Raw genomic sequence first — 26,198 nt, forward strand, 5'->3', positions numbered from 1 at the left:
CCTTGTCTCTTATCTTCCATCCCATTATTAATTTAATCGACCCGAAAGCATCCCGGGAACCATGGACCACCTTGCGGCGCTCTTATTCCCACGTGCGGACGCCGCACCGACAACATCAACCGGCGCCGTGTCTACTAACGCACCTTTCGGGGCTTCACCAGGGACGCCACTGCCGACCGACTACTGCGCCCTCAAGTATGCGGGTTTGACATCCGGGCCCATTCCCGACCAAGGCCAACGAAGTCTCGCCGCCATCTGGTCGCTCGTGGCTCTGTCAACATTGTTCTTAGCTCTACGCATCTACTGCAAGATATGGAGGCTGCGGAAGCTATGGTGGGACGATTGGGTCTTGTTCCTCAGTTGGGTACTGATCCCCGCCTCAACTACCTAATCGCACGCTAGCTTTCGTGCCCGGGGACACAAACACTGACGATGACTATCACATCTAGGTATGCTTCGTCATTGATGGCGCCATGTCTCAGCGGGCTGTCGACCTCGGCTTTGGTCGATACCCGTGCGACATTGACCCGAGGAACTTCCCCCTCATCGGCCTCGAGGGTCAGAACATTGGGGCCACGTTCGGCATGTTCGCTGTCGTCTGGTCAAAGACTTCATTTGCCATTACCCTGCTGCGCCTCACCGAGGGCAAGACCAAGGCTTTCATATGGTGCATCATCGTCTCGATGAACATCATCTTCTTCCTCGAAGCCCTCTTTGTCTGGGTCCAATGCACGCCCATCTCCAAGACGTGGCTGCCTAGCACGCCGGGAACTTGCTGGGGCAGCCACCCCGTCAATGTCTATGGCGTCTTTGCCGGCTGCTTCTCGGGCGTCTGCGATATCATCCTTGCCCTGTTGCCGTGGCGCCTTGTGTGGAGCCTGCAGATGCAGAAGAAGGAGAAGATCGGTGTCGGTATTGCTATGAGCATGGGAGTCTTGTGAGTCCCATTCTGCCGAACTCGTCCTGTTCTAGGCGCCATCCCAAGTGTGACATGAGCTGATTACCTGTTGCCACAGCGCTGGTGCGACTGCCTTTGTCAAGTCACACATGATCTTGACCCTGGGCACTTCGAATTTCAGCTGTACGTCCCTACTGTCCCACTTGCTTCTGCAACCCCCCTCCTAGTCTTTCAACGCCGCTAACATGCTTCGACTTGCTAGACGACGGGTGCGAGCTTCTTGTGTGGGCCGCGGCCGAGATTGCGACCACCATCATGGCAGCGTGCATCCCGATCCTGCGCGTCTTCGTGCGCGAGGTGCGCGAGCGCACCATCGCCCGGTCCGGCGCCCTTTCTAACAACGAGAACTACTACTACAAGAGGAAGGTCATGAGCGGCACTGGCGGCAGTGGCGCCAGCAACAGCCACACCAGCAGCAGCACTCGCCCGCGCTCCGGCCTGGTCTTTTCCGCCCCCGCCATCTCGTTGGCCGCAGCCAAGCCGCCGCTCAGCCCACCGCTGAGCGCCGACGACAGCAGCGAGAAGCACATCCTGCCCATCGTCCACGAGGACGCCGCCAGCAGCGGTAACGAAGACTCGTCCTCGCCCTCAGGCAGCCGCAAGAACGTCAGGATAGTCCGCACCCAGGAGTATGCCGTCGAGTACCGCGGCCGTGGTCGGGATTCTAGCGACGCTGGGAACGTGCACGAGCTGAGAACTCTGCCGAACCACGCACGGTAGCGGGGTTCTCCTCTTGTTTGTTTGTCTTGGCGCTTCCTTTGCTCTTGTCTTTTTCATCTCGTCCGATTTCCCGTTCTTTTTCTATTGGTTGGAGAGAGAAAACAGTAATGTCGGTCGGCTTTGCACAATACGCACTGCAACCTGGATGCCAACCAACCCCAACCAAATGTGGGGCGCCATGAGACTCGGTCATGATTTTGGGGTGTTTAATGAGTAATGCTGGGATGAACATGAGAGTTTTGCATGTCTGTACGATGATGGTGGAATGGGGCGGTATGATATGGCTGGCGTGGCAAGCGCACTTGTAACTATGGGTGTTGGGGATAACGGTTTGAATGGGGTCATGGCGTTGGCGGACGTCTGTTGAGCACAGTTAGCGAGATACCAATTCACAACTGTATAAATATTAGTTATCCATATCTCAGCTGTATATATCCCGTGGATCCAATGCCTACTTGTTCAATAGCCGGCGGGAATTGCTTGCGACAATGGAATGAACTAGAATTAGCCAACTGACTCCTGAGTCCCGCCCAACTAGACCAAAGAAGCATGCCACTCCTTCTTTACACAGGGGTGGCACAAACTCGTTCGGAATTTGTTGGATCGTCCGTTTGAGGCGCCGCAGCTCCCTTTTTTTTTGGCCTTGTTCCATTCCCACCTTGTTGAATTTGTGATTAAACACAACTTCCTCGGACGGAAATAGTCGCTTGCCACCCTCGAACGAAATAACTACCTAGGTGCCTAGCCTACCGGCACTTCCAGACAATCTTGTCAATGCCTTGGTCTCATACTTCCCGATTTCCACCCTAACAATCCCGATAGCCTATCCCATTGATGCATCTGCGTTCCAGAGCGTTCCAAATGTTCTTTACTTCGGCTTGACGCAGGCTGATCATGGAACTCTATTGCTAAGAGATCGTTTCCAAGGCCGGGGAAGGAGGTCATAATTATTAGCCTGGGAGATGAGAGGATGGAAAATCTGTCAGACAACACTCGTTGGATTGATTTCGTCGCCCACCGAGGTTCTCGGTTCTCTCATTTTCTGGCCAATTTACCCTGGCGGATCCTGGAGCCATCCAGATTTCGAGTTGCTTTTCCATTTCCATGCTGGCAGAATACGATTGTTACGGCGTCACCCCGGGTTACACGGACAGCCGGCCCTGATACAATGTTGGATACTGCCTCTTTACCAAGACTATGAAATCGACTTGACTATGGTTGAGTTTGGGGGAGGACTGTCAAGACCCGTTCGTTTTCAGAGACTTCACCATCTTTTCTGGGACAAATATATAACGTGTGTGATAAGCGAGATGAACAGACAAGCGAGTTGAACACTTTTGACGCGACGCGCCTCCTCTCTACAAAACACCAAATTCCTCAACAAACTCAAATGTCTCTTCCTTCATACGAAGCTAGGGTGAATTTGGCTCTCAGGGCTATTCAAAACGACCCAAAACTCAGTATTCGAGCTGCAGCAACAACATATCAAGTCACGGTAAATACTATACGCAACCGACGCGACGGCAAACCTGCACGACGTGATACTCCAGCCAATTCGCGTAAGCTTACGGATTTGGAAGAGAAAACGATTGTTCAGTACATCATTGAGCTATGTGCGCGCGCATTTCATCCCCGGCTTTCGTACGTAGAAGATATGGCCAATCGATTGCTACGCGAACGCGACGCGCCCTCTGTCGGTACACGCTGGGCTCACAACTTCGTCAAGCGCCAGCCAGAACTTCGGACGCGTTTTACGCGTAAATACGACTACCAGAGGGCCAAATGCGAAGATCCAAAAGTTATTCGCGAGTGGTTTGCGCTTGTGCACAACACGAAGGCCAAGTACGGTATCCTTGACGAAGATTTGTACAATTTCGACGAGACCGGCTTTATGATGGGCATTATCATCCCCGCTATGGTAGTTACTACCTCTGATGGCCGTGGTAGGGCTAAGCAAGCCCAGCCTGGTAATCGAGAGTGGGCTACAGTCATCCAAGGAGTGAATGCTCTAGGCTGGACTATCCCACCATTCATTATCTTAGCTGGGCAATATCACCTTGCTAACTGGTATCAAGAGTGCAACCTTCCGGGTACCTGGCGTATCGCAACAACCGACAATGGCTGGACTACTAATGAGAAAGGCATGGATTGGATTCGGCACTTCGATTTCCACACAGCATCTCGTACGAAGGGAATATACCGACTGTTAATTCTCGACGGCCACGATAGCCACCACTCCGAAGAATTCGAGACTTACTGCCGGGAGCACAACATCATCACACTCTGTATGCCTCCGCACTCTTCACACCTACTTCAGCCATTGGATGTTGGTTGCTTTGGGCTGTTGAAGAAGGCGTACGGCTGTCAGATTGAGCAGCTGATGCGGATGAACATCACACATATTAGCAAGCTGGAGTTTCTTTGTGGGTTTAGAGAGGCGTTTTTTGCTTCGGTTACGGAAAGTAATATCCAGGGGGGGTTTGCTGGAGCCGGCCTTGTGCCGTACGATCCAGAGAGGGTGATATCCAAGCTGGATGTGCGTATTCGGACTCCAACACCCCCAGCTACAAGCCCAACTACATCGCTACCTTGGGTCTCCCAAACGCCACAAAACCCGAGAGAGGCTGCCTCACAGTCAGCGTTCATCAAAACTCGAATTTCCAACCATCAGGGCAGCTCTCCAACACCAATGCTGACTGCTGTGGATCGATTAGCTAAAGGTACGATGGCTATGATGCACGAGGTGGCTCTTTTGCGTACAGAGGTCTCAGCACTTCGGAAGGCCAATGAGGGGCTTAGTAAGCGACGGAGAGCCAAGAAAACACGTGTTCGGCTTGGAGGATCACTTACTGTACAAGAGGCACAGGATCTACTGGATCAGAAGGCTGTGGGTGGGCAGTTGGTCCAGGAAACACGACAAAATGGTGGTGGTGCAGGGGGGTCTCGTACGAAGATTCGATGCTGTGGCGTATGCGGCAAGCCTGGCCATAATGCACGTACGTGCAAGGAGGCTGCAGAATCGTCTGATTCATCTGTTTCCGATTCAGTTATTGTTATTTCCTAGTGTTGTGGTTGTGTAATTGAGGGTAGTTGTGGTGAGGTTGTGGAAATTGTTCAACTCGCTTGTCTGTTCATCTCGCTTATCACACACGTTATATATGTGCATATCCAAGCACCCGGCGGCGTGTGAAACAATCACCATATACACCCACTAATTAATCGAAAACATCGACATAATTAGCTGACCGGACTTTGCCGTATGTCGCGATCGACACTTGCACACCCATCTTCCTCTCTGCCTACCCGTGTGCAGCAATCAGGTATTTAATGCAGGCGCCTAGCAGCCCGCGAGATGCTCGAATTACATAAAATGCTGCCTTGCGCCTTTTTCAGGCCTGGAGCTGAGATGGACAGGGCCGAAGAGGGTGTGAAGCCGCTTATTCATCGAGCTGAAGCGACTGAAAGGGGGCCATCTCATTCGTCCGCCTGCAAGACCGTGGCAAAAGTGATCGGGGATTTGATGACAGATCGAAGGGCACCTATGTAGGAACCCACAGAGAAAAAGTCGCTGCAGCTGCGGGGGGCCTTCCATGCCTCCCCCATGGAAGCTTAATTCGACTTGGCCATGAAGAAGGCCTTCGGGGTTTGCCGTGTACCTAGGGTTGGCTGGCTGGCCATCCAGGGATGTACACCTTCGGCCGGAGTCTGCCTGGAGGCTGGAGGTTCAGCCCTCTACATCGGAGCCGGTGCTGCGACGGGCGCATTGCAACCTAAACCCACCGCCAAAGGTCGTATCCATAGAGCAAGTCTCACACCCCTCCCACGCCGCAGCCAGAGGGCGCCACGCTTACAGATGTCGATCGGCAGTTGAGATAGAGGCTTGGCTTCTCCTGCCGATTAAGATTATTTGGCTGCTGCCACGGCAGGAGATGCGGTTCTCATTTGAGAAGTCCGTATTATGTCATGTAACCCGCCGATCCGGGGGATGGTGGTTGGACGAGGGTACGCGTTCACTGTCTGAAAAGTAGAAGTAGTCAACGTTCGCATCGAATCCGCCCACCAGCTCCAACTTCGGCCTTGTGTTGGCAACGTGAAGCAAGAAGCAACCGTGGGACGACAAACCCATCTTTGTTCTGACTTCCCCTTACACAGCAGACGCCAGTCTCCAAGACCACCACCCAGCCCCGGTGAGCTATGCCTGGTATCTATGCCGTCATGGCCGAGGCCGCATCAAAGCGAGCAGCAGCGCAGCTCCCGGACGACTTTCTCAACGAGACAAGGGGCGGCGCCCTGGTCGGCATATCCATCAGCTTTGCCGTCATCACCAGCGTGGTGGTGCCGCTCCGGTTCTATGCCCGTACTCTACGGCCCGCAAGCTTCGGCCTCGATGACTTCCTGATCCTCGCCGCCTATATCTTCAACCTTGCCCTGTGTGCTCTGGGAATAAGTAAGACGGCACCCCTTCCCCCAGTTCTGGCATTGACAGTTGCCGCCAACCGCTCTGGTCGTACTTCGACATCTCGACGAACACATACTCAGAGGGTCATGCTAACAGTCCACAGCCATGGTTCAGATCGGTGGCGTCGGGCAGCACGTCGAGGCGCTCGAGCTCCGCAACCCGAGCGCGCTCGTCGGGTGGGCCAAGGTGCTGCTGGCCTTTGAGTTTGTCTACTTCACGGCCGTGGCTCTGCCCAAGATGTCCATCCTGTGCCTATACCTGCGCGTCTTCAAGTGGGCGCACGGGCCGATGCGGACGGCGTCGCTGGCCCTGTTCGGGTTCGTCGCCGCCACGTGGCTGTCCATGATGGTGACCGTGTGCTTTCAGTGCCGGCCGATCGCCTTCTGGTGGGACCGGTCAATTCCCGGCGGCCGTTGCATCGATGTCCAGGCCTTCTACCACGCCCAGAGCATCCCGGGGGTCGTGCTCGACTTGTTCATCATGGCCCTCCCGCTGCGCACCATCTGGGGCCTATCCATGCCCACGGCCAAGAGGCTGGCTCTTGTCCTGGTCTTCTTAGTGGCTAGTCTGTGAGTTCTTGTGTCCAGGACATGTCTGTTGCGAGTGTGGCTGCTCACCGAGCTGTAGTGGTGTCGTTGCGTCTGTTGTGCGCGCGACGATATTCTTCAGCAACTCGGCATTTGATGACAGGACATGTGAGTTATACCGCCGGAAATACTTCATCCATTTCCTCAGGGAGCTGACCACTAAATATGGACAGGGGCGTCTGTGCTTCTCTGCGGCTGGTCCGTCGTCGAGTCGTCTTGCTACATCACGGCCAACTGCTTGTCGTCAATGCGGCCCCTGGTTTCTCACTTTGCGCCGCAATGGCTGAAGGACGGCTTCCAGAAAGCCGTCGAGTCAGTCAGCCGGCATACCTTGACTATTTCGGCTTCAGCAGGCGGATCGCGGCCGAGAAAGGCTGCCGCTCGCCCGGACGACGACACTCTCGAACTCACTCCTGCGTATACACAGGATGGGAAAGGGCGGGCCAATTCCAGCGCCAATGCGTCGTTGCACGACGACCCGTACCAAACGGCGGCGGTCTCAGCTACCACTGACATGCATGTCCGGCTTGAAGATCACGGCAGCGCACCCCGGGAGTTTCACGATGGCTATCCTGGCCTGCCTTCTAGCCAGCTTCGCGTTACTGGCGGGAGGACCGAGGCCTGGGATACCCAGGATCACGGCCGAATTCAAGTCATAACAGAGGTCACTACCGAGGTGACAAATGGGGCAAGCAGGAAAGATGTCAGGAACCATGTTTAAGTGTACAAACTCTTGTCTAGTCGTCTGTTGAATTTGGCCTTTTCTTTTTTTTTGCCCTGTACCTGTATTATCACTTGCTATATTAGATCGGACAATAGAAACGATGATCAGATCATGACACAAAAACTGCCTGCTAATTACCTTGCTGGCCAAAAGAAGCTCACTCACCAGTCTATGAGCATATTGGCCCTTGCTTGCCGGAATCCGAAATCCTCAGCCAGAGCGTGTGTTCGTATCTGATCCAACCCGAGGCGGGCCAGCCGATTTGCTGCGCACAAACAGTTACATTCTACTATCGGAATTGCATTCTCATCAATTGGCTGGCTCGGTGGCCCTTTCGGAGCGGCTGAGGGTTTATGAGTCCTCCCCGGAAAAGGCCAAGAGCTGCACTGCAACCGTCGTGAATTGACTACCTAGGGTAGCAAATATCGAGGGAAAGATTAATGAAGCCCGTTTCAGTCGTTTTGGAGAAGAATATCGAGGACATTCGGGCCTTTAAGCCTCCCTTTGCGTCAACCGCGGTTTCAATGGCGTGCGAAGTGCGGACCGCGGACGAGCCAATAATGTCGTCGGCCTTCAAGCCCGGGATGCAAGTGGGTGCTCGACTTTGAGCCCGGTGACTCATGCCGGCAGCCAAGAGCCGAGAAAGATCCGGAATCAGAGGGTCCAAATACTCATATGATATAGTGTGCAATTGTTCAGCAAGGCCATGGATCAGTCGCGCCAAAGGGGTATCGACTCGAGGCAGTCTCGGTCAAGTACCTCGGATCAGACACAAAATGCCACAAAACATCTACGACACCCCCGGGTTCTTCACCAACTACTCAAAGCTGCTGCGCTCGCGCGAGGGGCTGCAGGGTGCTCCGGAATGGCCCCGGCTCCAGTCGTTTTTCCCTGATCTGGGAGGCGCACGGGTCCTGGACCTCGGCTGCGGGTTTGGATGGTACAGCCGCTGGATGCACGACCACGGCGCGGTCGAAGTCCGCGCCGTCGACCTATCCGAAAACATGCTAGGCCAGGCGCGGCTCATGACAGACGCCGGCCAGTACCGCGGCGTTATGTTCGAGCGCGCCGATCTCGATGGGTCCGACGCGCAGCTGCAGCAACTCCTGCCAGGCGCGGGCAACAACACACTCGATGTCGTGTTCAGCGCGCTGGCGCTGCACTACCTCGAGAACCTGCCGCGTCTTGTCGCGCATGTGCACCGCGTGCTCCGGGCCGGCGGCGTCTTTGTGTTCTCGGTGGAGCACCCGATCTTCACGGCCCCGTCGGCACCGGGCGTGGTGGAGATCCCGGCGCCGCCTCGGTCCGGGACCCACACGGTGGCGGCGCCGCAAACCCGCAGGGTGTGGCCGCTGGACAGCTACCAGTCCGAAGGGCTGCGGGTTACGAACTGGCTGGCCGACGGAGTGCGGAAGCAGCACCGCACCGTCGCCACCTATGTCAACATGCTGCTCGACGCCGGCTTCGAGCTCACGGGGTTCAACGAGTGGTACCCGACCAGCGCCGAGCTCGAGGCCTATCCTGAATGGGCGAACGAGCACAAGAACGAGACGATTAAGCCCACCTTTTTGCTTGTACGTGCTACCAAGAAGGAGCCTGCTGTTGACAAGCTGTAGCGGTGCTCTTGCCCGGAAGATTAGACATCGTGCAAGTAGCCGGCAGATTGATGTGTAACGAGAAAGTAAAAGGGTTAGAGAGGGTCAGAGCAGGTAGAGAGGGCAGCTAATTGACCAAAGGCTGTATAGAAACTAGCGCGCATCTTCGAACGATTTGCCGTCGACAATTGTCAGCTGCAATTCCCGGTCGCTTGACGAAAATCGTGGAATTCTTCGCAATTAGTATGCTGCTGATGAATATAGTAAATTGAAGCAAATGACTGAGTAGTCGAATTGTAGGTTTTCTTTTTTTTTCTTTCTTTCTTTCTTTCTTTCTTTCTTTCTTTCTTTCTTTCTTTCTTTCTTTCTTTCTTTCTTTCTTTCTTTCTTTCTTTCTCTCTTTCTCCTTTGTGCCGATTTGCAGCCTCAGCGGCCCTCAGCGGCTCTCAATGTACATACTGTCCGGACGATGCGGTTGCTTGGCGGGCGGGTTCCATGGGGCACAAGTGGCCTCCAATCCCGGCGCCTGTGCGCCGGGCTACCAAGGCGTGACGCGTCGCGGTTTAGAAGGGGGAACCCGAGTGGTTCAGCAAGTAAGTTAAGGTACCTATGCCCCGTTAGTCGAAAGGAACGCGAAAGCGATGCAAGCCGTCTGCAGAGACTGGCAATTACGTGATAAGCAGCTCATAGATGCAAAGAGTAGACCCACAGCCGATGCGCAACCGGGAGGCCTCGGTAGTCATTTCTATCGACTTCCTGTCGTCGGAAAGTTTCTTTGGGGGGGGGGCTTGAAAATTGTCGCTATGGCCACAAGTGGCTTTCGTTTTGGGTCGCAGATGCCCGCCTCGAACAACACGGGAAAAAAGGAAAAGGGATCGAAATTCTCGATAAGTGCAAACCAATCAATCGTTCCGAGTCGCGGAAGCAGATCGGATGTTAACTAGGGCCAACACGGCTGGTTTTGGTGACCCGAGCCGAATGTGTTGCGAAAAGCACCCAGCGTCGTATCCGATACACCCGTTCACAGTTCCGCCTGCCAACTGCCGCGGCACCAACAGATGCAAACCGGCAATGACGGTAGTTGGCTAACCTGGACCTGGAATTACCTGCAAAACATTCTCCAAGCCAGAGCAGCAGTGCGACTTCTTTGCGCCAGGACGTGCACCGCGGGCTTTGACGCTGGATATGAAGCCCCAGCTGCTTCGTATACACTCCGTGCTTCCGGTAGAGAACGCAGCCAAACGCCAGGCGGCTTACTGATGATACGCAGATGGGAATGGGATGGCGTGACTAACGCGCCTCTGGGTTGGGAATTCCTGGGCGCCGTTATTGGCGCCCCCGCATCTTGGCCGGGTGGCGGCCGCTGCTGGCCCGGCAGTGCCGCTTGTTCCGATGCCACTAAACTTCGGAGTCGATTTACTTTTCGGGGCTATTCTGGGCAAGGTGCAGTCGCTTCCAATCTGGCATCAGCAAGCGTCGGCCCTGGCCGTTATCGGCGTACGACGTGATCACAAGCAACGGCGGTTTGGCAGCGGGTTGCAACGCCCCACGGAGTCTCAGACATTTGCTTCAACGGCACCTCTTCTACTGATAAGCGACGGGAGAGCCACGAGGTTTTCGGCTGCGAAAGGGTACACACCCCAGACACATGCCATTAAATGCACGGGCAAGGTTATGAGGCAGACCAGCGTAAAGCTTACTGAGGGCGGGTGATCCGCCTTGTTCCTGAAGGTCTTGAAGGGAGGGCGGAAAGTTTTAGAGTGGCTCGGTGGGAGGGTTGCTCTTGGTCCCCTTGGCTGGGCGACTGGGGGGGTGTAATGAGGTCATGGGGAGGGCGCTCGTTAAATCACATCACCGTCAGTCGTGGCATGCGATATCTTGCGTGAAACGGGATGCAGATCTTGTGTGAAGAGCGGTGGACTGATGAGCTGGTCGCTGCCCAGGGGCGGGCTAACCGTCAGCGCCCGACGTCCAGTGAGACGCTACCGCAGGTATGTATGTGTACAGTACATACTTACTGTATGTATGCACCGTATGCGCCCAAGGTACCGAGCTGGGTGGGAGCCAAAGCTTGGAGCTCGGAAGTTAAATGGCAAGCGGCCTGTCCACCACTAGGGCCAACAAGACGAAAAATGGCTCCAACGGAGCTTCCTTGGCCTTTCAGCGTTTGCGTCCAGTAGTAAATTCGCAAGCGCACGAGGATGAAATGCCGGCTGGCAGCTGCAGCAAATCCCGAAGTTGCATTTTCAAGGTTTTCTGGGGCGGCCGGGCTGCAAGTGGGGCCATCTCCACTCTCGTGACCCACACGGCCCGCTTGGCATCGAGATCACATCACATCACCGGAACTCGCCAACGTTGTTGCGTCCGTCTTTGACGTGTCCGTCTGTCGGCCGAAAGCCTAACTTTCCCGAGTCGCTGCGCTTGCTGTCGGGTGTGAGTGGGAACCATACGAGGCTCGAGACAAATTACTTTGCATCCTGCCACTTAAATACCGTCAATGCGATCCTCAATCTGCATTTCCACGCCCCTCTCTCGAGCCCCTTTCCGATGTGGTCATCCAACTTGAACCCCACTTTTCCTACCTGGGCCGAACAATTGCACATCGACCCCACGCTTTGCAACGCTTGACACTATTTACTAAATAAGCCGAGGTCGACATATCGCCTAGGAACGGGAGGCGCACCACAAGGTGCTTTTTGAAGGGATAACACGCACGGCAGCCGGGGCGGAAAATGGCCATGTCACTGACCGACAACCCGGTCCGCAGCGGTCAACATGCCGTCTACGGCCGGCCGGGCAGCGGGCGGAGCTCGACATCCTCGCTAAGCGACAACAACGACCTGGCCATCACGCCGTGCCCCGTCGACAGCTCCGCAGCCCCACACGCCGCCCAGCAGTGGCGCACCCGGCCCGCCGGCGCACCCCAAGGCCAGGCCCGAACAACACCGCCGCCCAGCTGGCGCAACAGCCTGGCGGCAAGCAGCCTCGACGGGCTTGACGGCGGCGAGCCCCCCGACGCCGGCAACAACGGCGACGGCGTCGACTCCAGGACGCTGTGGCGGCGCATGCTCGCCATCCAGCGCATGTTTGGCTGCTACAACTCTGCGCGCATGCGCGCTGCTCTCGACGCCGGCGTTGATGACGAGAGATTGATTCGTGAGTCCCCCCTGCTGGCAACCATTAGTTCCAAATCCTCTTTTGCGCCATGGGCGAAAAATTACAAGAATCGAATTTGGCGACGCGGCTATCAAAGGATTCTTGGACTGACATGCGCTCGCATCAACACAGCGTCTAGGACCTGCCTCGACCTGTTGAACGACAGCATCGACCAGTTGCCCGAGGAGTCCAAGCGCGAGCTCGAACGATTCCTGGAAAATGAGGGCGAGGCCGCCTCGCAGGGAACCAAGCGCGGCTGGATACAGCGCTTGCTGCATAGCCCGACTACCCTCCGGCACTGAATGCGAGGGTCGGGTCTGGGTTGGAGTTTTTCCTTTGTCGGTCTGGGTCGGAAAAGCAATCGGAGAACCAACTTCGCGCGTCTGGAACGCGAGATTATAATGCCAGTTTTTTTTTTCTTTTTTTTTTCTCGCTTTTTCTTCTTTTTTTCTCTCGCTTTTCTCTTTTTGTTGGGGAACGGGGATTGGGGCGGCGTTTTATTTTCGGATCATTTCGGGGATCGGCGGTACGGAAGCTGTTTCCGGAGGCTTCTAGACCCGGCACGGGGTTTCATTGTGTGATCGGATTACGTGTGCGCGCGCGCGTGTGTGTGTGTGTGTGTGTGTGTGATCCATACAGATTGGACCTGTACCCATGATACCCCTTTATTTTAAGCGCGGAAATTAAATTTTCTTTCATTTGATCGTCGACCTACCCGCAAGTTCGATCCAAATTGGGGCCGGACAAGCGTTGTCAATAAAGGCTTGGCCTAGAGCCTTGACCGTCTGGGTCCTTTCTCTATTCTCCATAGTAGTATTGATTCCGGCGTGCTGGGAATTGGGAGCCATAACTCTAATTATCCAACCACGTGTCTATTGTAGTTATTTTCGCAAACACGTCGACAAGTCAAACAAAGCCGCAGAGTGTGGATTTCTGAGCATGGGCCATGATTTGATATACGTGGAGCGGATGGTATTTGCACGTCTAACCTTTATTAACCATCAACCGGGCATGCGGACATGTATAGCATTATTACCATATTACAAAGTTGGCGCAGTGGAGACGACAGGCGAGAAGCAGAAAACAAACCAGGCCGCCACCCGGACTCAAGCGGGCGGGTGCACGAGGGCGCCCCAGTAGCCGGGGTCGGACTCGGTCGGGGCGCCGGTCAAGTCGAGCCAGTTCTTGGCGTTCCCGGCGGCGTTGCCCTTGCGCTTGATGCCCTGGGCGTCGCACACGTTGCGGTGGCTGACAGGGATGTAGGGGGCGCGGGCCTGCAGCACGTCGGGGGCCTCAACAAAGGTCGCCGTCAGCCCGGCCTCGACATGCCACTCGGTGTGGCAGTGGAACAGGTTGATGCCCGGGTTGCTCGCCACGAACCGCAGCGTCGCCGACGTGCCCGCGTACACGATCACCGTGTCGCGCCGCATCGGGACCGCCGGCTCGCTGTACAGCCCCGGGAAGTTTGTGCCGCCGTCGGCCCGGCTGACCACCTGGAAGTTGTGCCCGTGCAGGTGGAACGGGTGCGCCCGGTCGTCGTGGTTGTTGATGTTGATCTCGACGACGGCATCGAAGGGGAACACGAACGTGTTGGAGTTTTGGCCGTAGATGGCCGGGTTCTTGACCACGTCGGCCGGTGCCGTCAGCGCCGTGTACAGCGTGGGGATCTGCCGAGCGAGTTAGGCGAGCCGGATCGAAGCAGAGAGTCAGAGCGTCTTACCTTTTGCGCGAGATAGGTGACGCCGTTGAAAAAGGCTCTGGTTGATCCCCAGCTGTTGGTTCCGAAGTCGGCCGTGAGGAACACGCAAGTGATTGGGTTCGTCAAAAGGGGCATCACGTCATATAGCACCAGCTGCGTGTCGTCCCACGGCTTGATTCTGGACGGCAGGTCGAAGGGCTGCGGGAGCGGCTTGGCCGGGTCGTAGACGAGCCAGCCGGCAGTCTTGGATCATGGATTAGTTAGCACCCGCCGCTGCTTAATTATCACAGAACGCCGCCAAGGAGTGAGGACCGAGTAGGTAACTTGCCGATGCCTGCTGACCAGGTGGCGTCGCCGAGATGGCAAACATTTGCGAGTTCATCGAGGCCACTATCGCAAAGTTCTGGCTCGCAGTCGGCTTGGCCTTGACGAGGACGCTGTAGCGCTGGGCGACGCCCACGAACAGTTGGCTGACGGTCAGGGGCTGCGTGTAGACACCGTCCACCTACGAAGTTGGAGTCAGCGGAGCAGGAATACGGCAATAAGCCCGCAGACACTCACCTCGACAATGGTCATGTCATGCTGGTCAAACTCCAAGTACTGCGCTGTCACGGCGCCCATGTTGATGATGCGGAACAGGTACGTCTTGCCCGGCACAATACTGAACTCGACATTTTGCGCCTCGTTGATCAGGCCGGAGTTGGGAAAGGGCTCTGCGCCGCCCGTGGAGTCCGTGTTGTCCGAAGACAGGTACTGATGTACCAGGAAGGGCGCCTCGGTGTGGTATAGGTCCGACAGCGTCACGGCAATCTCGGCGTCCGGGATGCCGTACGGCGCTTTGACGTCGTTGACAATGAGCGGGCCGCGGAAGCCGTCTGTTCAAAGGGAAGTTGTTAGTGGCTGACAGAAGCTCGACAGGGGTCGGATGGGACTGAAGCGGGAAGCGCCTACCAATGTATTGTCCGCCAATGTGGACATGGTACCTGCGAGCAATGTCCGTAAGCGATGAGGCAATCAGCGGCATCGAGACCGGAAAACATACCAATATGTCCCAGGCTGCAAGACCTTGAACTGGTAGACGAAGGACGCACCCGGCTGTATGGGACACTGCGTGACCATGGCTGGCCCGTCGGCATACGTTGTATTTTCCTGGAAAATGCCATGGAAGTGGATGGCGGTGCTCTCGTTGCCGAGCGAGTTGACGACGTTGATCTTGACCTGGTCGCCGAGGTTGACGAGGAGGGGCGCGCAGGGCCACTGACCGTTGATGCCGACAAAAGGGCGCGCAAACCCGTCTGGCGCCGCCCGCACCCACGTGATGTTCCAGTTGAAGGTACCCAGGATGGGCTTGGGTACCTTGACGGTGCCTGTCGCCGAGGGGAAGAGGGTGGATCTGGTCGAGGTGCTGAGGGTAGAGGTCCTTGAACTGCTGGAAGATGTCGATGATCCCCGAGATGTTGACGACGATGAGCTCATCCGGGACTATGATGAGGAACTGCTTCTCGTGCTCGAGGTTGAAGACGACCTGTTGCTGCTGCTTGAAGACGACCTGCTGCTGCTGCTTGAAGACGACCTGCTGCTGCTTGAAGACGACATGCTGCTGCTGCTGCTTGAGGACGACCTGCTGCTGCTGCTTAAAGACGTCCTCGAACTCGAAGACGAGGATGACGACCTAGAGCTGGAAGTGGAGCTGGTTCTGCTCGTCGAAGACGATGACCTGCTGGACGAAGACGACCTCGAAGTCGATGATGATGACGATCTTGAGCTTGTCGAAGAAGTGGAGCTACTTCTGCTGGACGAAGTGCTAGACGAGGACCGGCTGGTGCTGCTAGTGGAAGAAGTTCTGCTCGAGGACGTGGAGCTGGTTGAAATGGGAGGTGGGGGTCCGGGAGGAGCTATGGCGATTATATTGTTTGAGCTAGACGTGTAGATCCTAGAATTCCTAAACGCGGGCCGCTGGAACTTTTGCAGGCGGCTAGAGGCGACTCCGAGTGCAAGTGGCTGCAGGACTCCGCCCACAGGCACGGCTTTGTACGCAACAAGCCCCTGGTTGACGTCGGCTAACCAAACCTGCCCATTGTCAACGGCGTCTCAGGACGGATGACTGGAGAGGAGACTCACGATTCCCGTACCAGCCTTCCCGTTGAGAGTCGTCACAGTTGGTATTCCCTGCCCTGCAAATGTCATCGAACTCTGGCCAGCCAAAGTAAAAAGGGGCTTGCCGCCACTGATGCTGAATTTGTAGGCATACAGGGCGTCACTTGTCGGGGCAAAGCTGGACAGAGTTAGTCAAGATTCCAGAGAAAGGGGAACGTTATAGGGTCAAAACTCACTAGATATAACCGCCCTCTCCTGGGTAGCTCCCAATCCCTCCATAGAAGGATGTCCCGACCGTGATTTGCTGAAGCACCTTGTCAGTACCTCCCGGCCCATTCGCAAACCCCCCGAGGTCATCAGCGTTCAAAACACTCAGCACGCCCCCAGACCCTTTGCCGCCGACAAGGGCAATCCGCGCGACCCCTCCGCCAGAGAACGTGGCTGGGTCTAGTAGCGTGACGCCTGAGCTGCCGAGGTCTTTATCGCCTCCTTTCATGTTCTGGTAGTTGTACGCTTCCCAGTAGTCCTGCATGAAGTGTGTCAGACTTTTCCTACAAACAGCACGGTTCAAGGGGTTAGTCGCATGGCCCTCACCTGTTGCGTCAGAGCTCCGCTCGTCAGGTCGACTCGAAAGTTGCACACGGCGTTGGGCAGCGTGCTGAAGGGCTCCTTGCCGTTCGCCGGGGTTCCGGCGCCGTTAGCTCCCTGTCCGCGGCCGTTTCTGTGCTCGTCAAGTCAGCTGAATAGGAATGAGTTCTCTCAAGGAATAGATAGGGCTAGAGCTACGGACCCAGTCGCAAAGAATATCCTGCTGCTTGGCACATCCCAGGAAATGGCCATGCCGCTGTGCCAGATCCCGACCTTGCCCCCTGACTGATCGTTGATGTCGAGGGGCTGCGGCGACGGGGGGCCAGGTGACCGCTGCCATGGCAACCATGTTGGCGACGTTGCCAGTGGTTTTGGACACCGTCACCAGCATTCCCGAGTAGTTGAAATTGTCACTAAGAAAACAGCGGTTAGTCAAGCCCGTGACTTCATCCGAGAGTCGACAGAAATTCTCACCAGTGGCCTCCAAATCCAGCGACGATGTAGTCGCCTGCCATGGCGAGACTCGGCCGCTGCAGGACAGTCCCGCCTACAAAGTAACGGGAGCGGTCGTTAACGGCGTTGTGACCTTCGAGGCTGATGGGAAACCCTACAACATTCTACAACGAGGGAAGCCTAACGGCGTAGAGCTTGTACTGGCCGTTGATAGCCCCGCCACCGGCGGCGCCGTTCTTGTAGCCCTTGGAGTAGAGATACGTGATGTTGGTGCTGGGGTCAATGACTGGAGTCGACGTGATGCCGATCGTGTTGGGGATATCGCCGCACTGAGCATCGCTGGCAAGGAACGGCGGGTCCAGAGTCCTCTGCTGGACGACGGCGCCCGTGAGGCCATCCAGCACACGGATGACGTTCTGGTTCGACACTACAGTGACGTATTCGTTTGCGCCGCCAGGGGGAGTCCAGACCAAGGGTTTTGCGTGAAACATCTCATTCGTGTTGAACGTGTCTCTCCACTGCATCACGTAGGAGCCCAAGTTCGCAGGGTCGACATTGTGATTAGGGAGGTATCCGGATTGCGGCACATCCTGAGAGCGTGGTCAGTCAGGCCGGCGAGTGCGGCGAGTGCGGCGAGTCCGTTGAGTGCGGCTTCTGCGGCCTCAAGAGAACAACTCACAGCATCCTGCAGCTCGTCAGTGGGCGAGACCGAAAGAACAAGTGCCGGTAGAGCCACCAGCACCGCCCACGCAAGAGACGGCCACATTGTAAAGAGGGTAAGACGACCTAGCCAGTAACGAGTGGAACGTGACTTGGTCAACGAAGAAAATCCAAGCAGCCCTCACAGCATGTGAGGCAAACGAACGTCCCTTTGGCCAACAAAGAAAGATAATAAGAACTAGGGGTATGGACCAGAGAATTTCAACTAGGGATATGGACCGGAGAATTTCAACTAGGGTATGGACCAGAGAATTTCAACATCAAGGGGAGGGCTGAGGTAAAAGAGCCGCAACGAAACAGCAAGCGTGGGGGTGCATCTCACCAACCCGCATCCTTTCCGATGGAAACAAACGTGGAAACGCCACCGACGACATTTTGAATACTAGGCTTGTACAGAGGCGTTTCAGAGATTACACGGTGGAGCAGAGGTGCCGGCCATACACCGGGGTGCTACGGCAGTGGCTTTTCAGCTTGCGGGCCGCAGGCAGCCCCCCTGGTGGTGCCGCAAATATTGAACGCCACAAGTTAAGCAACCGAAAACAGATAGGCAGCATCGCCCGTGTTCTGACACTTGATGGCAGCCGGTTTGGGAAGCGCAAAACATGGCTTGCGTGTTCCTTTTAATGTTTCCGTGTTGCCGTTGAGCGAGTTGGCAGGCAGCCGGCGTCCTTCATTTCCTTGTTGTCTATCCTTTGCGCCTCGTCTTGGCTTATCGACACGAGGGCACAGGATCAAACGGGACGGCCAGCCAGCGAGACGTCGGGCAATTACCGCTTCTACTCAACCACGTCGCCTTTGCACTAGCAGGGGACATCTCGTCGTTCATTTGCTCATTACGAGGGTTCCCCCACTTTTCCTTCGTTTCCCCACGATCCCGATCGCGAAATTTGGTGGCTTTAATCCCTGAGACCGCTAGTGCAAAGGCGACTTCGCCGAGAAGAAGCGGTATCGCTAATGCGCAGAGTCCACCACGTCAGCCCTGTTTCTTGTATTGGCACACACCGCCACAGCCGCCACAGGCCTCGTTCATTGGGCCGGGCAGTCGGGCTTGGGGCGGCTGCCCGCTGCTTTGGTGGCGAGCTGAAGATAAGCATGTCTCAGGCCGTCGTCACCTGGGTCAGCAACAGGCAGCTTTCCCTACCGACAACGAAATGTGTGTGTGTGCGTGTGTGCGTGTGGCAGCAGCTACGTATTCAAGAGATGAACTTGATGTTGTGGTTTCTCTCTACTCCTGACGCCTGCATCATGGCTTGGATGATGATCGGGTTGCAGCAGCATCAGCCAATCTGGCTGCGAGAAGGCAGCCGTCCGTCCAGTAATTGGGTACCTGTGCCCCTTCAATCATCCCTGGTTTTAAGATGTGAGGTACCGTTGCACCTTACACGCCGAGGTGGGTCCAGCATAGCTGTGACTGCAACGAAGTGGTAAAATGGGTAGGATGGAAGCCCATTCATTTAGAGCCGCGAAATCTTAATTCAACTCCACCTCTGTCTGGGTCGTGGCCGTTATCATTCCGTTATTACCTGCCGTGATGTAAGTTCGGGATCTGCTGACTGTGCTATTTTGCGGCTTCTTACAAGATCTCGCGGGCTATCCGCCAGCCACTCGTCCATGGAGCTTACTCAGTACAAGCTAAAAATGCCGTTGCATCACATGTAATTAAGATTTCGGTTTATTCACTCGTCAAATTTAGCAACCACCTCTAGACATGCGTTCTCTTGCTTGGTCTCTGGTGTTGAACTGGTGCCGCCCAGCATTTAAAGTCACATCTGTAAGCATCTGGAGAGGATTTGTATCTGCCCCGTTGGTGGATCAGGATGCTGTCGGTCGAAAGCGGTGAGGACAGAAATTTTCAACATCTATTTGGCTAGCCCCACACCTGGGTCCGAGCCGAGGCATGTCGATCCACTTTGGGATCCAGTCTAGAAGAGCCTAGACCACCCATCACCCATCACCCTCCTTCCTGCAAGCAATACAGTCATCAGTTCCCGCCTCAAAACAGGCTCCCCCGGAGGCGAACACATGAGCTCGGTCATTGAAGCAGAAAGGGCGTTGATTAATAATCTAACTAATTGGTAATTATATTTACGTGCTGTGTTGGACCGCGCATCGGCGCCCAAGTGAAAGTCACTGCCTTCTAGCATGTCTTGTCGGAGGTGGGGGTGTGGCATTCCGTGGGAGACATGGAAATGCTTCTGAACAAGACGACGGCATCGTTGGGGTCGTTGCGCCAGGTCATGGTGAAAACCACGTCTTCGGTCTTGGTCGCAGTGAAAGTCAGGCTCTGGAACGTCGTCCACCCGGCAGTGCTGCCAGAGTAAATCCAGTGGTCAAAGTAGCGGGTACTCCTGTCAAACGACTCAACGTATATCTCGAGTATGTCCACTTGTTATCATGTTCTGTTAGCGACACGAGTGGAAAAAAAGAGTTCTGAAGAATACGAAGCCGTCTCACCTTGGTTTCTCACGTTGCTCATGGAGTAAATCGTCGTAAAATCGTACTCGACTCCCGCCGTCAGAGACACGACCGTATTAATATACGACCTGCAGTACCCGGAGTGCGTCTTAGGGCACATGCTATAGACGTAGTAGCCGCTAGCGTCGGACCTCAGCTCGAGCGTTCCGTCGCCGTTGGAGCTGGTCCCCTTGCCCCAGCCGGCGCCCTTAACGGGGGCGTAGTAGTTGCCCGTGTAAAGAAGCCCGTTGTCCCAGTTGGAGTGTTCAATGAGCTTCGTCGAGCAGTCGATGCAGGGCACGGCGGTGGTCGTAGCAGCTGGAGGGGCCGAGCTCGTCGCTGTCGCCGTGCTGCTCAAGATGGGCACGCTGGAGATGGCGATGCTTGACACGGCGCTGGAGATCGGGACGCTTGACACGGGGGTGCTGGATAGGGGAAGCGAAGACGCGATCGACAAGTCCGAAACTGAGGTTGCCGAAGGGAGCACGCTCGACGTGATTGACGACAGAATCGAGACGGCATGGCACGCTTTTCGACGGAAATTCTGGGGCCTCATGATGGCGGTATTAAATGAAGAAAACGAGTGTCGGGAATCTGGCGATTCAGCGAAAATAACCTGAAAAGAGTGGCAGGCTTCAAATCGAGGCCGAATTGGTTCTGATGGACGAAAGAAGAGAAGAGGGAATAAAAATCCCCTCCCATGTTTTCCTTTAAATATCCAGGCCCACTACGTGTGCTCGACGATCAGGGCTTAAGCCACTAACCACATTGCTGGGACGTGATCCCGGCATCAAGAAGGCGCTATCGAGGACTGCATGTTGATGGCTCCTCTCAATTGCGTAATCTTTGCTAGCGCACCTTGGCAGGGGTACGGCTAATTTCTGCTTATCCACAACAACAAGCCAAAGCGCACTTAGCGCCCCCGATGGACGGATTGTGCTCTGGATTGTGCGCAACCCCAACCCTGGGGCAAACAATTTCGAGTCAAGGACAGCATCACTTACCATGGGGCGTGCAATCACGCAGTGAGAACCCACTTGGGGCCGGTTGATGCTTAGAATGTCGTAAGATTTCACCCCGTGTAAACCCTACCTAAAGAGCTTTTAGAAAAATAGAACCTTCATTACCGCCAGCAAATACAAAGAGTACGTGGGGAGATTAATCTATGCTAACTACCGAGTAGAAGCTGCAGCGGTACCAAAAGAGAAGGTGAAAGCCAAGGGCAAAGTGACGGTTCGACGATATCAGGAGAGCAAGAAGAGGATTAAAAATGGAAATGGGGATATTAAAGGGGGAAAGAGGGGATACTAAAAAGGGAAAGGGGGATATTAAAGGGGGAAAGAGGGGACATTAAAAAGGGGAAGGGGGGGAATTAAAAAAGGAAATGGAGAACGGCAGAGCGGCTTCAGTTAGACATCACTCCGTAGAGGATCCAACTGGCCTTTACACCTGAGCGATTCCAGCTGGACATCACTCCGCAGAGGATCCAGCTGGCCATTATTCGCATGAGCAGATCCAGTTGGACATCACTCGAAAGAGCGTATTCCAACTGGCCACTACTCGTGAGGTCAAGATAGCGGAAACTCCAGCAAAGCCTGACTCGAAGTCACAACCTCTTGCGATACACTGCTATCTTGACCACTGCGTCATTTCTCCGTGCTTTAAGCTTGAATATAAGGACCAGAATTACAAGTCTTAAGGTTAGGGAGGAAAGATTGAGATAGTGCTCACCAGCTAACGACAGGAAGACGCGAGGGAAGAACGAGGCGGCTGGTTCGTCTTCACTTTTTGTGAACTTGGTGTGGATCCAGTGATCCGCGCTCACGTCCTGCCGCCTGGATTATTTCACGCACTAGAATGGCGGATGACAGTCGCAATCGCTGGATAAATTACATTGCCGCTACAGGACGAAAATCGAGCGGGAATATCGCGTGTTGTTTCGTAGAAGCCTTATTATTAGCGACCCACTTGAACGTCGATATTTGGGCCTGCCCTGTTGCGTTGCGTGAACTCCTGGTTGGCGACATCTGCTCGGTAGCAACTTGATAAGATTGGTTGTGGACAAAGAGAGGGGAGGAGATAATCGATTAATTATATAAAGTAAAGCAAAGTAAGGCAAAGTAAGAGGAAAAAGTGAAGAAAAGAAGCAAAGAAAAAGAAGCAAAGAAAAAGAAGCAGAGAAAAAAGAAACGAACAAAAGAAAGGAACAAAAAACCCGCCCGCCACCTATGCTTGGGTACTGGGGGAATCCCCCTTCAGCTCCACGCGCCTCTCCACCAAAGTACAAGCATATACGTTAGTAAATAGCCATTGAGGACAGGTGAAAAAAACGTGAAGGGCAACTGAAAAGCTCTGAAGGCGAGTTAAACAGGGTGTAAATACGCACCCGTAAGCGGGCACGCAAGCGCTGGGCGTGCTCCAGCTCCCGCTGCACGCGGGCTTGGTCTCGTACTTGGAAAGAGACGCAACCAACTGCTGCCCCCAGGCTGGGAAAGAGACTAATTAGACTGTGCTGAGACCTAAGTGTTTCTGTCCGAGGGAGGTAATTGCTATTAGAACCCCTATGATAGAATCCTGGGGGCCTGTTTCTCTCGTGGAAATGCGTACTAAAGGATTTCCTACACAGTTTATTTACGATAATCTTTATTCTTTGCATCACGCCAACAAAGTTTCAGGCGTTAAATAGCCTAATAGACTTGGAATTTTTCGTTGTGGACATTGCTTTCCATGATTGCGAGTAGGGCTGTGAATTCGAGGCGCGTCGAGCTCCTCCTAACGCGAGGAACGGCCTCGAACTCAAAGCCGCCTCGATTCTCGTCAACTGCCGCACCCCCAAGGGCGTTCTGGTTTCGTCTAGTACTATTAGACATCGTTAAGATGGAATAGTATACTAGGGATTGTAATTTTGATTGGTTGGTAGCAGTTTCGAAAGACAGAGGATATTGGTGACTTGTAGAGAGAATTACAAATTCTCGAGGGCTGCAGAGAAACTTTCCTCCTTCTCATTCCTCATTCATTCCTTATTAGGGGGCTCCTTCCTCGAGTCGAGAGCATTATGTATGTGAAGTCCCAGAACATGAGGAAGGTACGGCCGGCCATCTTGGCCCTCTCCCACCTCGACAACCTACGAGCGAGGAAACACATTGGCATTTAAAATGGATATTAGAGTAGGATTGTGTTATTATATTATTTAGCAATAGTAACGCACTGTTGGAACTTACTTGGGCATAGAGACCGCAGCAAACGATGTTTCCGTGTCGGGGCGCAGTTGCTCCCTTAGGTACCTAATGACGTTCCCAGACACCAGCCACCTAAGCTTGATTCCTCTGTATCCAAAGTACAACCATCCTCTTCTAGCAAGCTTACAACTCTGGCGTATCAGCAAATTGAGTAAAAAATCCCACTGGGGCACGAGTACCGGCAATATCCATCGTCTCGATCTTGGCCCTGATCTCCTTCTCCTCCTCTGCGCTGAGTGAGACGTTGACGGCTCCAATGTTCTCCTCAAGATACCCGATTTTTTTCGTGCCGGGAATGGGGACGATGTCAGGCCCCTGTGCCATCAGCCACGCGAGAGCGAGCTGGCCCGAAGTGCAGCCTATGTGACTGTTAGTTAGTTCGAAGGTTTTTTTTTTTTTTTTCACATGGGACTAATAAAAACGCACCCTTGGCAGCAGCCATGGCCTTGAACTTGTCGGCAAGCACCAGGTTCTTGGGAAAGTTCTCGGGGCTGAACCTGGGAACCACACGGCGGAAGTCGTCGGGTGCGAAATCGTCGATGGTCCGGATCTGGCCCGTCAAGAAGCCGCGCCCGAGAGGCGAGTAGGCAAAGACGGTGACGCCGAGCTCGCGGCAAGCGGCGAGAAGGTGGGTGCCGACGCTGTTCTCAATGTCGAGTTGCCAGGGGTTGTACTCAACTTGCACGGCTTCTACCGGCTCGATTTTGTACGCGCGCCTCAGCGTCGCGGCCGAGCATTCTGAGATGCCGATGCCCCGGATTTTACCTTCGCGCTTGAGCTCCTGGAGCGTCTTCATGGTCACTTCGATGGGCGTCTTGCCGTCGAGCCTATGGATGTAGTACAAATCTATTGACTCGATGCCGAGCCGCTTCAGGCTGCGCTCGCATGCCGCGCGCGTGTACTCGGGGCTGCAGTCGGCGCTCGTCGCCATCTCGCCCGTCTCGGTGATGGTCATTTTGGCCGCGAACTTGGTCGCCAGGAAGATATCGGCGCGGCGCTCGGGGTGCAGGGCGAACCAGCGGCCGATCAGCTCCTCGCTGTCGCCGTAGAAGTCGGACGAGTCCCAGTTAGTGCTGCCCAGCTCCCAGGCGCGGTCGAGCACGGCGAGACGGTCCTCCATGGTTCTGCGGCTGAGCGTTAGTGCGAGTATCCCCAAACAGAACAGTTGTCTGCTTACCCTACGCTTCCATAGGCCAGGCTGAGGCCCATCATGCCAAACCCAAGCTTGGGTATCCGAACGCCGGTCTTGCCAAGCTTGACAGTAGGGAGAGATGCCGGTGGTGCCATTGTGACTGCGTTGATGTTGGTACTTAATCAAACAAATAATGAGCTCTGATAAGTAGAAGAAGGCTGGATTGTAGTGTTTTTGGATGCTTTGGGGTGCCCTCGAGAGAAGTGTGGATTGATGCAGATTCAATCCACGTCCAGTTCCCGGACCATAGCTCGCTTTATATCCAATTCCAAGGGCGCAGGCCATCTTGAAGCTAGCGAGGGAAATAGTCTTCATCGGCTTTGAGAGGTCCCGCTGAATCTCGAATCCGCGTGTTCGTGGGGACGCTGGATGACAAGATCCGTATCGCGAGAGTTGTGGACCCCAATGAAGGAGCTGGGTTTTCCGGCTACGGAATCCACGCTAGGCTTGGGGGAGGACCGGATTTGGTAACCCCTGGGCTCCCCAAACCCGCGGGCCCGCGGGTTTTAGGCGTCTCCATTGAGGGGGATTCACATCTTTACTTCGTACATACGGAATGCCACCGCGGTTCTTCCACCCGTTCTAATTCTGCTTAGTAAAAGTAGTGGGAGTTGATAGTGTCTTAGGCCTGGATCTAGAATACGTAAACACGTGCCGGTGTCACATATCTTGAAACAACCTGGGATCATCCTTTTTTCTCCCAACTTGATCAGTAATTGCAAACCTCCCTTGACAGGGAGAAATCATTACTGGTATGTGCAAAATACCAGTCTCTCGGCTTACCAGGCAAGATCAATTGTTACCTGTATCCTTAGTCGTGATAACTAACGACTATCTCCTGTGCGACAGACAGCTCTGCTGAGCAGCCGCAAAGCCTGGCCTGCACTAGAGGCGTCACTTCAGCATCCCTAATGGCCGGGCAATGCGTTGCGACCGCCAAGGCGAGGCAGAGCGCGTCGCTGATAGACCCAGTTCCTTCTTGGAGAGTGAACCGGCGTGGTGGAAACGGGCGCCAAAAGCCTGAATCAAGCAACATCGTTCAGAATTCGTCACTCCCAGTCGAAGAAACAACCCCGTATTCATGGCGCAGCCTTCCGGGGAGCGCGGAACATGTGCACGCGCCCAATAAATACGAAGATCCTGACCCCCAATAGCAAATGCGAGTGATGCGATGGGCGGAGCACGTGTCCTCGGCCGCAGAATGGGAATGGTTCATTTGACCAATATGGGAACAGCAATTGCATGGGTGACCAATTCATTTTCACAGCGCGCCCATCGCCCGTCTCGCCCCAAAAAGGGGGTCCAGGAACAGAAAGCTGTGCGGCAATTCGTCTCCAGCTCGACGCGCTATCAAACGTGCACTGGTCGGTCGCGATCTAATCGGGAATGGCTTGGCGTCCCTTGGCCGTGCAGAGCCTCAGTCTTGGCTGTTTCGGGGTCAATATTTTTCAATATTCCATGCACAGCAGTGGTCAGTTGTCTGTGGGGAGGGGTTCGGCGCGGTGGAAATTACACAACCACGAAAAGCTGTGACGACAATACGTAGCTGCAATCCAG

The 26,198-nt window shown here is 54.8% G+C and overlaps 8 protein-coding genes across 8 annotated transcripts; 4 read left to right on the forward strand and 4 right to left on the reverse strand.

The window, feature by feature from the left end:
* Nucleotides 1-61: 61 nt before the first annotated feature.
* Nucleotides 62-1,678, forward strand: B0T26DRAFT_648687 (uncharacterized protein; the record flags this gene model as incomplete). Its single annotated transcript, XM_060438017.1, has 4 exons — nucleotides 62-346; nucleotides 450-937; nucleotides 1,017-1,081; nucleotides 1,161-1,678. The coding sequence occupies 4 exons, from the start codon at nucleotides 62-64 to the stop codon at nucleotides 1,676-1,678; spliced, it is 1,356 nt and encodes a 451-aa protein (XP_060293716.1).
* Nucleotides 1,679-5,893: 4,215 nt separating this feature from the next.
* On the forward strand, nucleotides 5,894-7,445 carry B0T26DRAFT_752631 (uncharacterized protein; the record flags this gene model as incomplete). The annotated part of the gene is made up of 4 exons (XM_060445546.1): nucleotides 5,894-6,125; nucleotides 6,241-6,706; nucleotides 6,765-6,832; nucleotides 6,898-7,445. 4 exons carry the CDS (start codon nucleotides 5,894-5,896, stop codon nucleotides 7,443-7,445), a joined length of 1,314 nt encoding a protein of 437 aa, XP_060293717.1.
* Nucleotides 7,446-8,224: 779 nt separating this feature from the next.
* Nucleotides 8,225-8,962, forward strand: B0T26DRAFT_596869 (S-adenosyl-L-methionine-dependent methyltransferase; the record flags this gene model as incomplete). The annotated part of the gene is made up of 1 exon (XM_060435628.1): nucleotides 8,225-8,962. A coding segment is annotated over one exon (738 nt), but the record flags the coding sequence as incomplete, so codon positions are not given.
* A 2,381-nt stretch (nucleotides 8,963-11,343) lies between these two features.
* B0T26DRAFT_714180 (uncharacterized protein) lies at nucleotides 11,344-12,890 on the forward strand. The gene is made up of 2 exons (XM_060442173.1): nucleotides 11,344-12,199; nucleotides 12,332-12,890. Exons 1-2 carry the CDS (start codon nucleotides 11,776-11,778, stop codon nucleotides 12,499-12,501), a joined length of 594 nt encoding a protein of 197 aa, XP_060293719.1. The 5' UTR covers nucleotides 11,344-11,775; the 3' UTR covers nucleotides 12,502-12,890.
* Nucleotides 12,891-13,305: 415 nt separating this feature from the next.
* B0T26DRAFT_650620 (iron transport multicopper oxidase FET3) lies at nucleotides 13,306-15,374 on the reverse strand (the record flags this gene model as incomplete). The annotated part of the gene is given in 7 exon segments (XM_060438195.1): nucleotides 13,306-13,866; nucleotides 13,920-14,141; nucleotides 14,211-14,221; nucleotides 14,241-14,403; nucleotides 14,460-14,773; nucleotides 14,850-14,881; nucleotides 14,941-15,374. The coding sequence occupies 7 exon segments, from the start codon at nucleotides 15,372-15,374 to the stop codon at nucleotides 13,306-13,308; spliced, it is 1,737 nt and encodes a 578-aa protein (XP_060293720.1).
* A 1,826-nt stretch (nucleotides 15,375-17,200) lies between these two features.
* On the reverse strand, nucleotides 17,201-18,130 carry B0T26DRAFT_752635 (uncharacterized protein; the record flags this gene model as incomplete). The annotated part of the gene is made up of 3 exons (XM_060445547.1): nucleotides 17,201-17,626; nucleotides 17,716-17,822; nucleotides 18,109-18,130. 3 exons carry the CDS (start codon nucleotides 18,128-18,130, stop codon nucleotides 17,201-17,203), a joined length of 555 nt encoding a protein of 184 aa, XP_060293721.1.
* A 1,763-nt stretch (nucleotides 18,131-19,893) lies between these two features.
* Nucleotides 19,894-20,766, reverse strand: B0T26DRAFT_648981 (uncharacterized protein; the record flags this gene model as incomplete). Its single annotated transcript, XM_060438047.1, has 2 exons — nucleotides 19,894-20,141; nucleotides 20,211-20,766. The coding sequence occupies 2 exons, from the start codon at nucleotides 20,764-20,766 to the stop codon at nucleotides 19,894-19,896; spliced, it is 804 nt and encodes a 267-aa protein (XP_060293722.1).
* A 2,617-nt stretch (nucleotides 20,767-23,383) lies between these two features.
* Nucleotides 23,384-25,066, reverse strand: B0T26DRAFT_856492 (Aldo/keto reductase-like protein). Its single transcript, XM_060447696.1, has 3 exons — nucleotides 24,627-25,066; nucleotides 23,876-24,573; nucleotides 23,384-23,808 (listed from the first exon to the last, which is right to left on the reverse strand). Exons 1-3 carry the CDS (start codon nucleotides 24,734-24,736, stop codon nucleotides 23,573-23,575), a joined length of 1,044 nt encoding a protein of 347 aa, XP_060293723.1. The 5' UTR covers nucleotides 24,737-25,066; the 3' UTR covers nucleotides 23,384-23,572.
* Between the last annotated feature and the right edge of the window lie 1,132 nt (nucleotides 25,067-26,198).

The sequence above is a fragment of the Lasiosphaeria miniovina genome (genome assembly GCF_030549165.1).
Source record: "Lasiosphaeria miniovina strain SMH2392-1A chromosome Unknown B0T26scaffold_5, whole genome shotgun sequence".
Lineage (NCBI taxonomy): Eukaryota > Fungi > Ascomycota > Sordariomycetes > Sordariales > Lasiosphaeriaceae > Lasiosphaeria > Lasiosphaeria miniovina.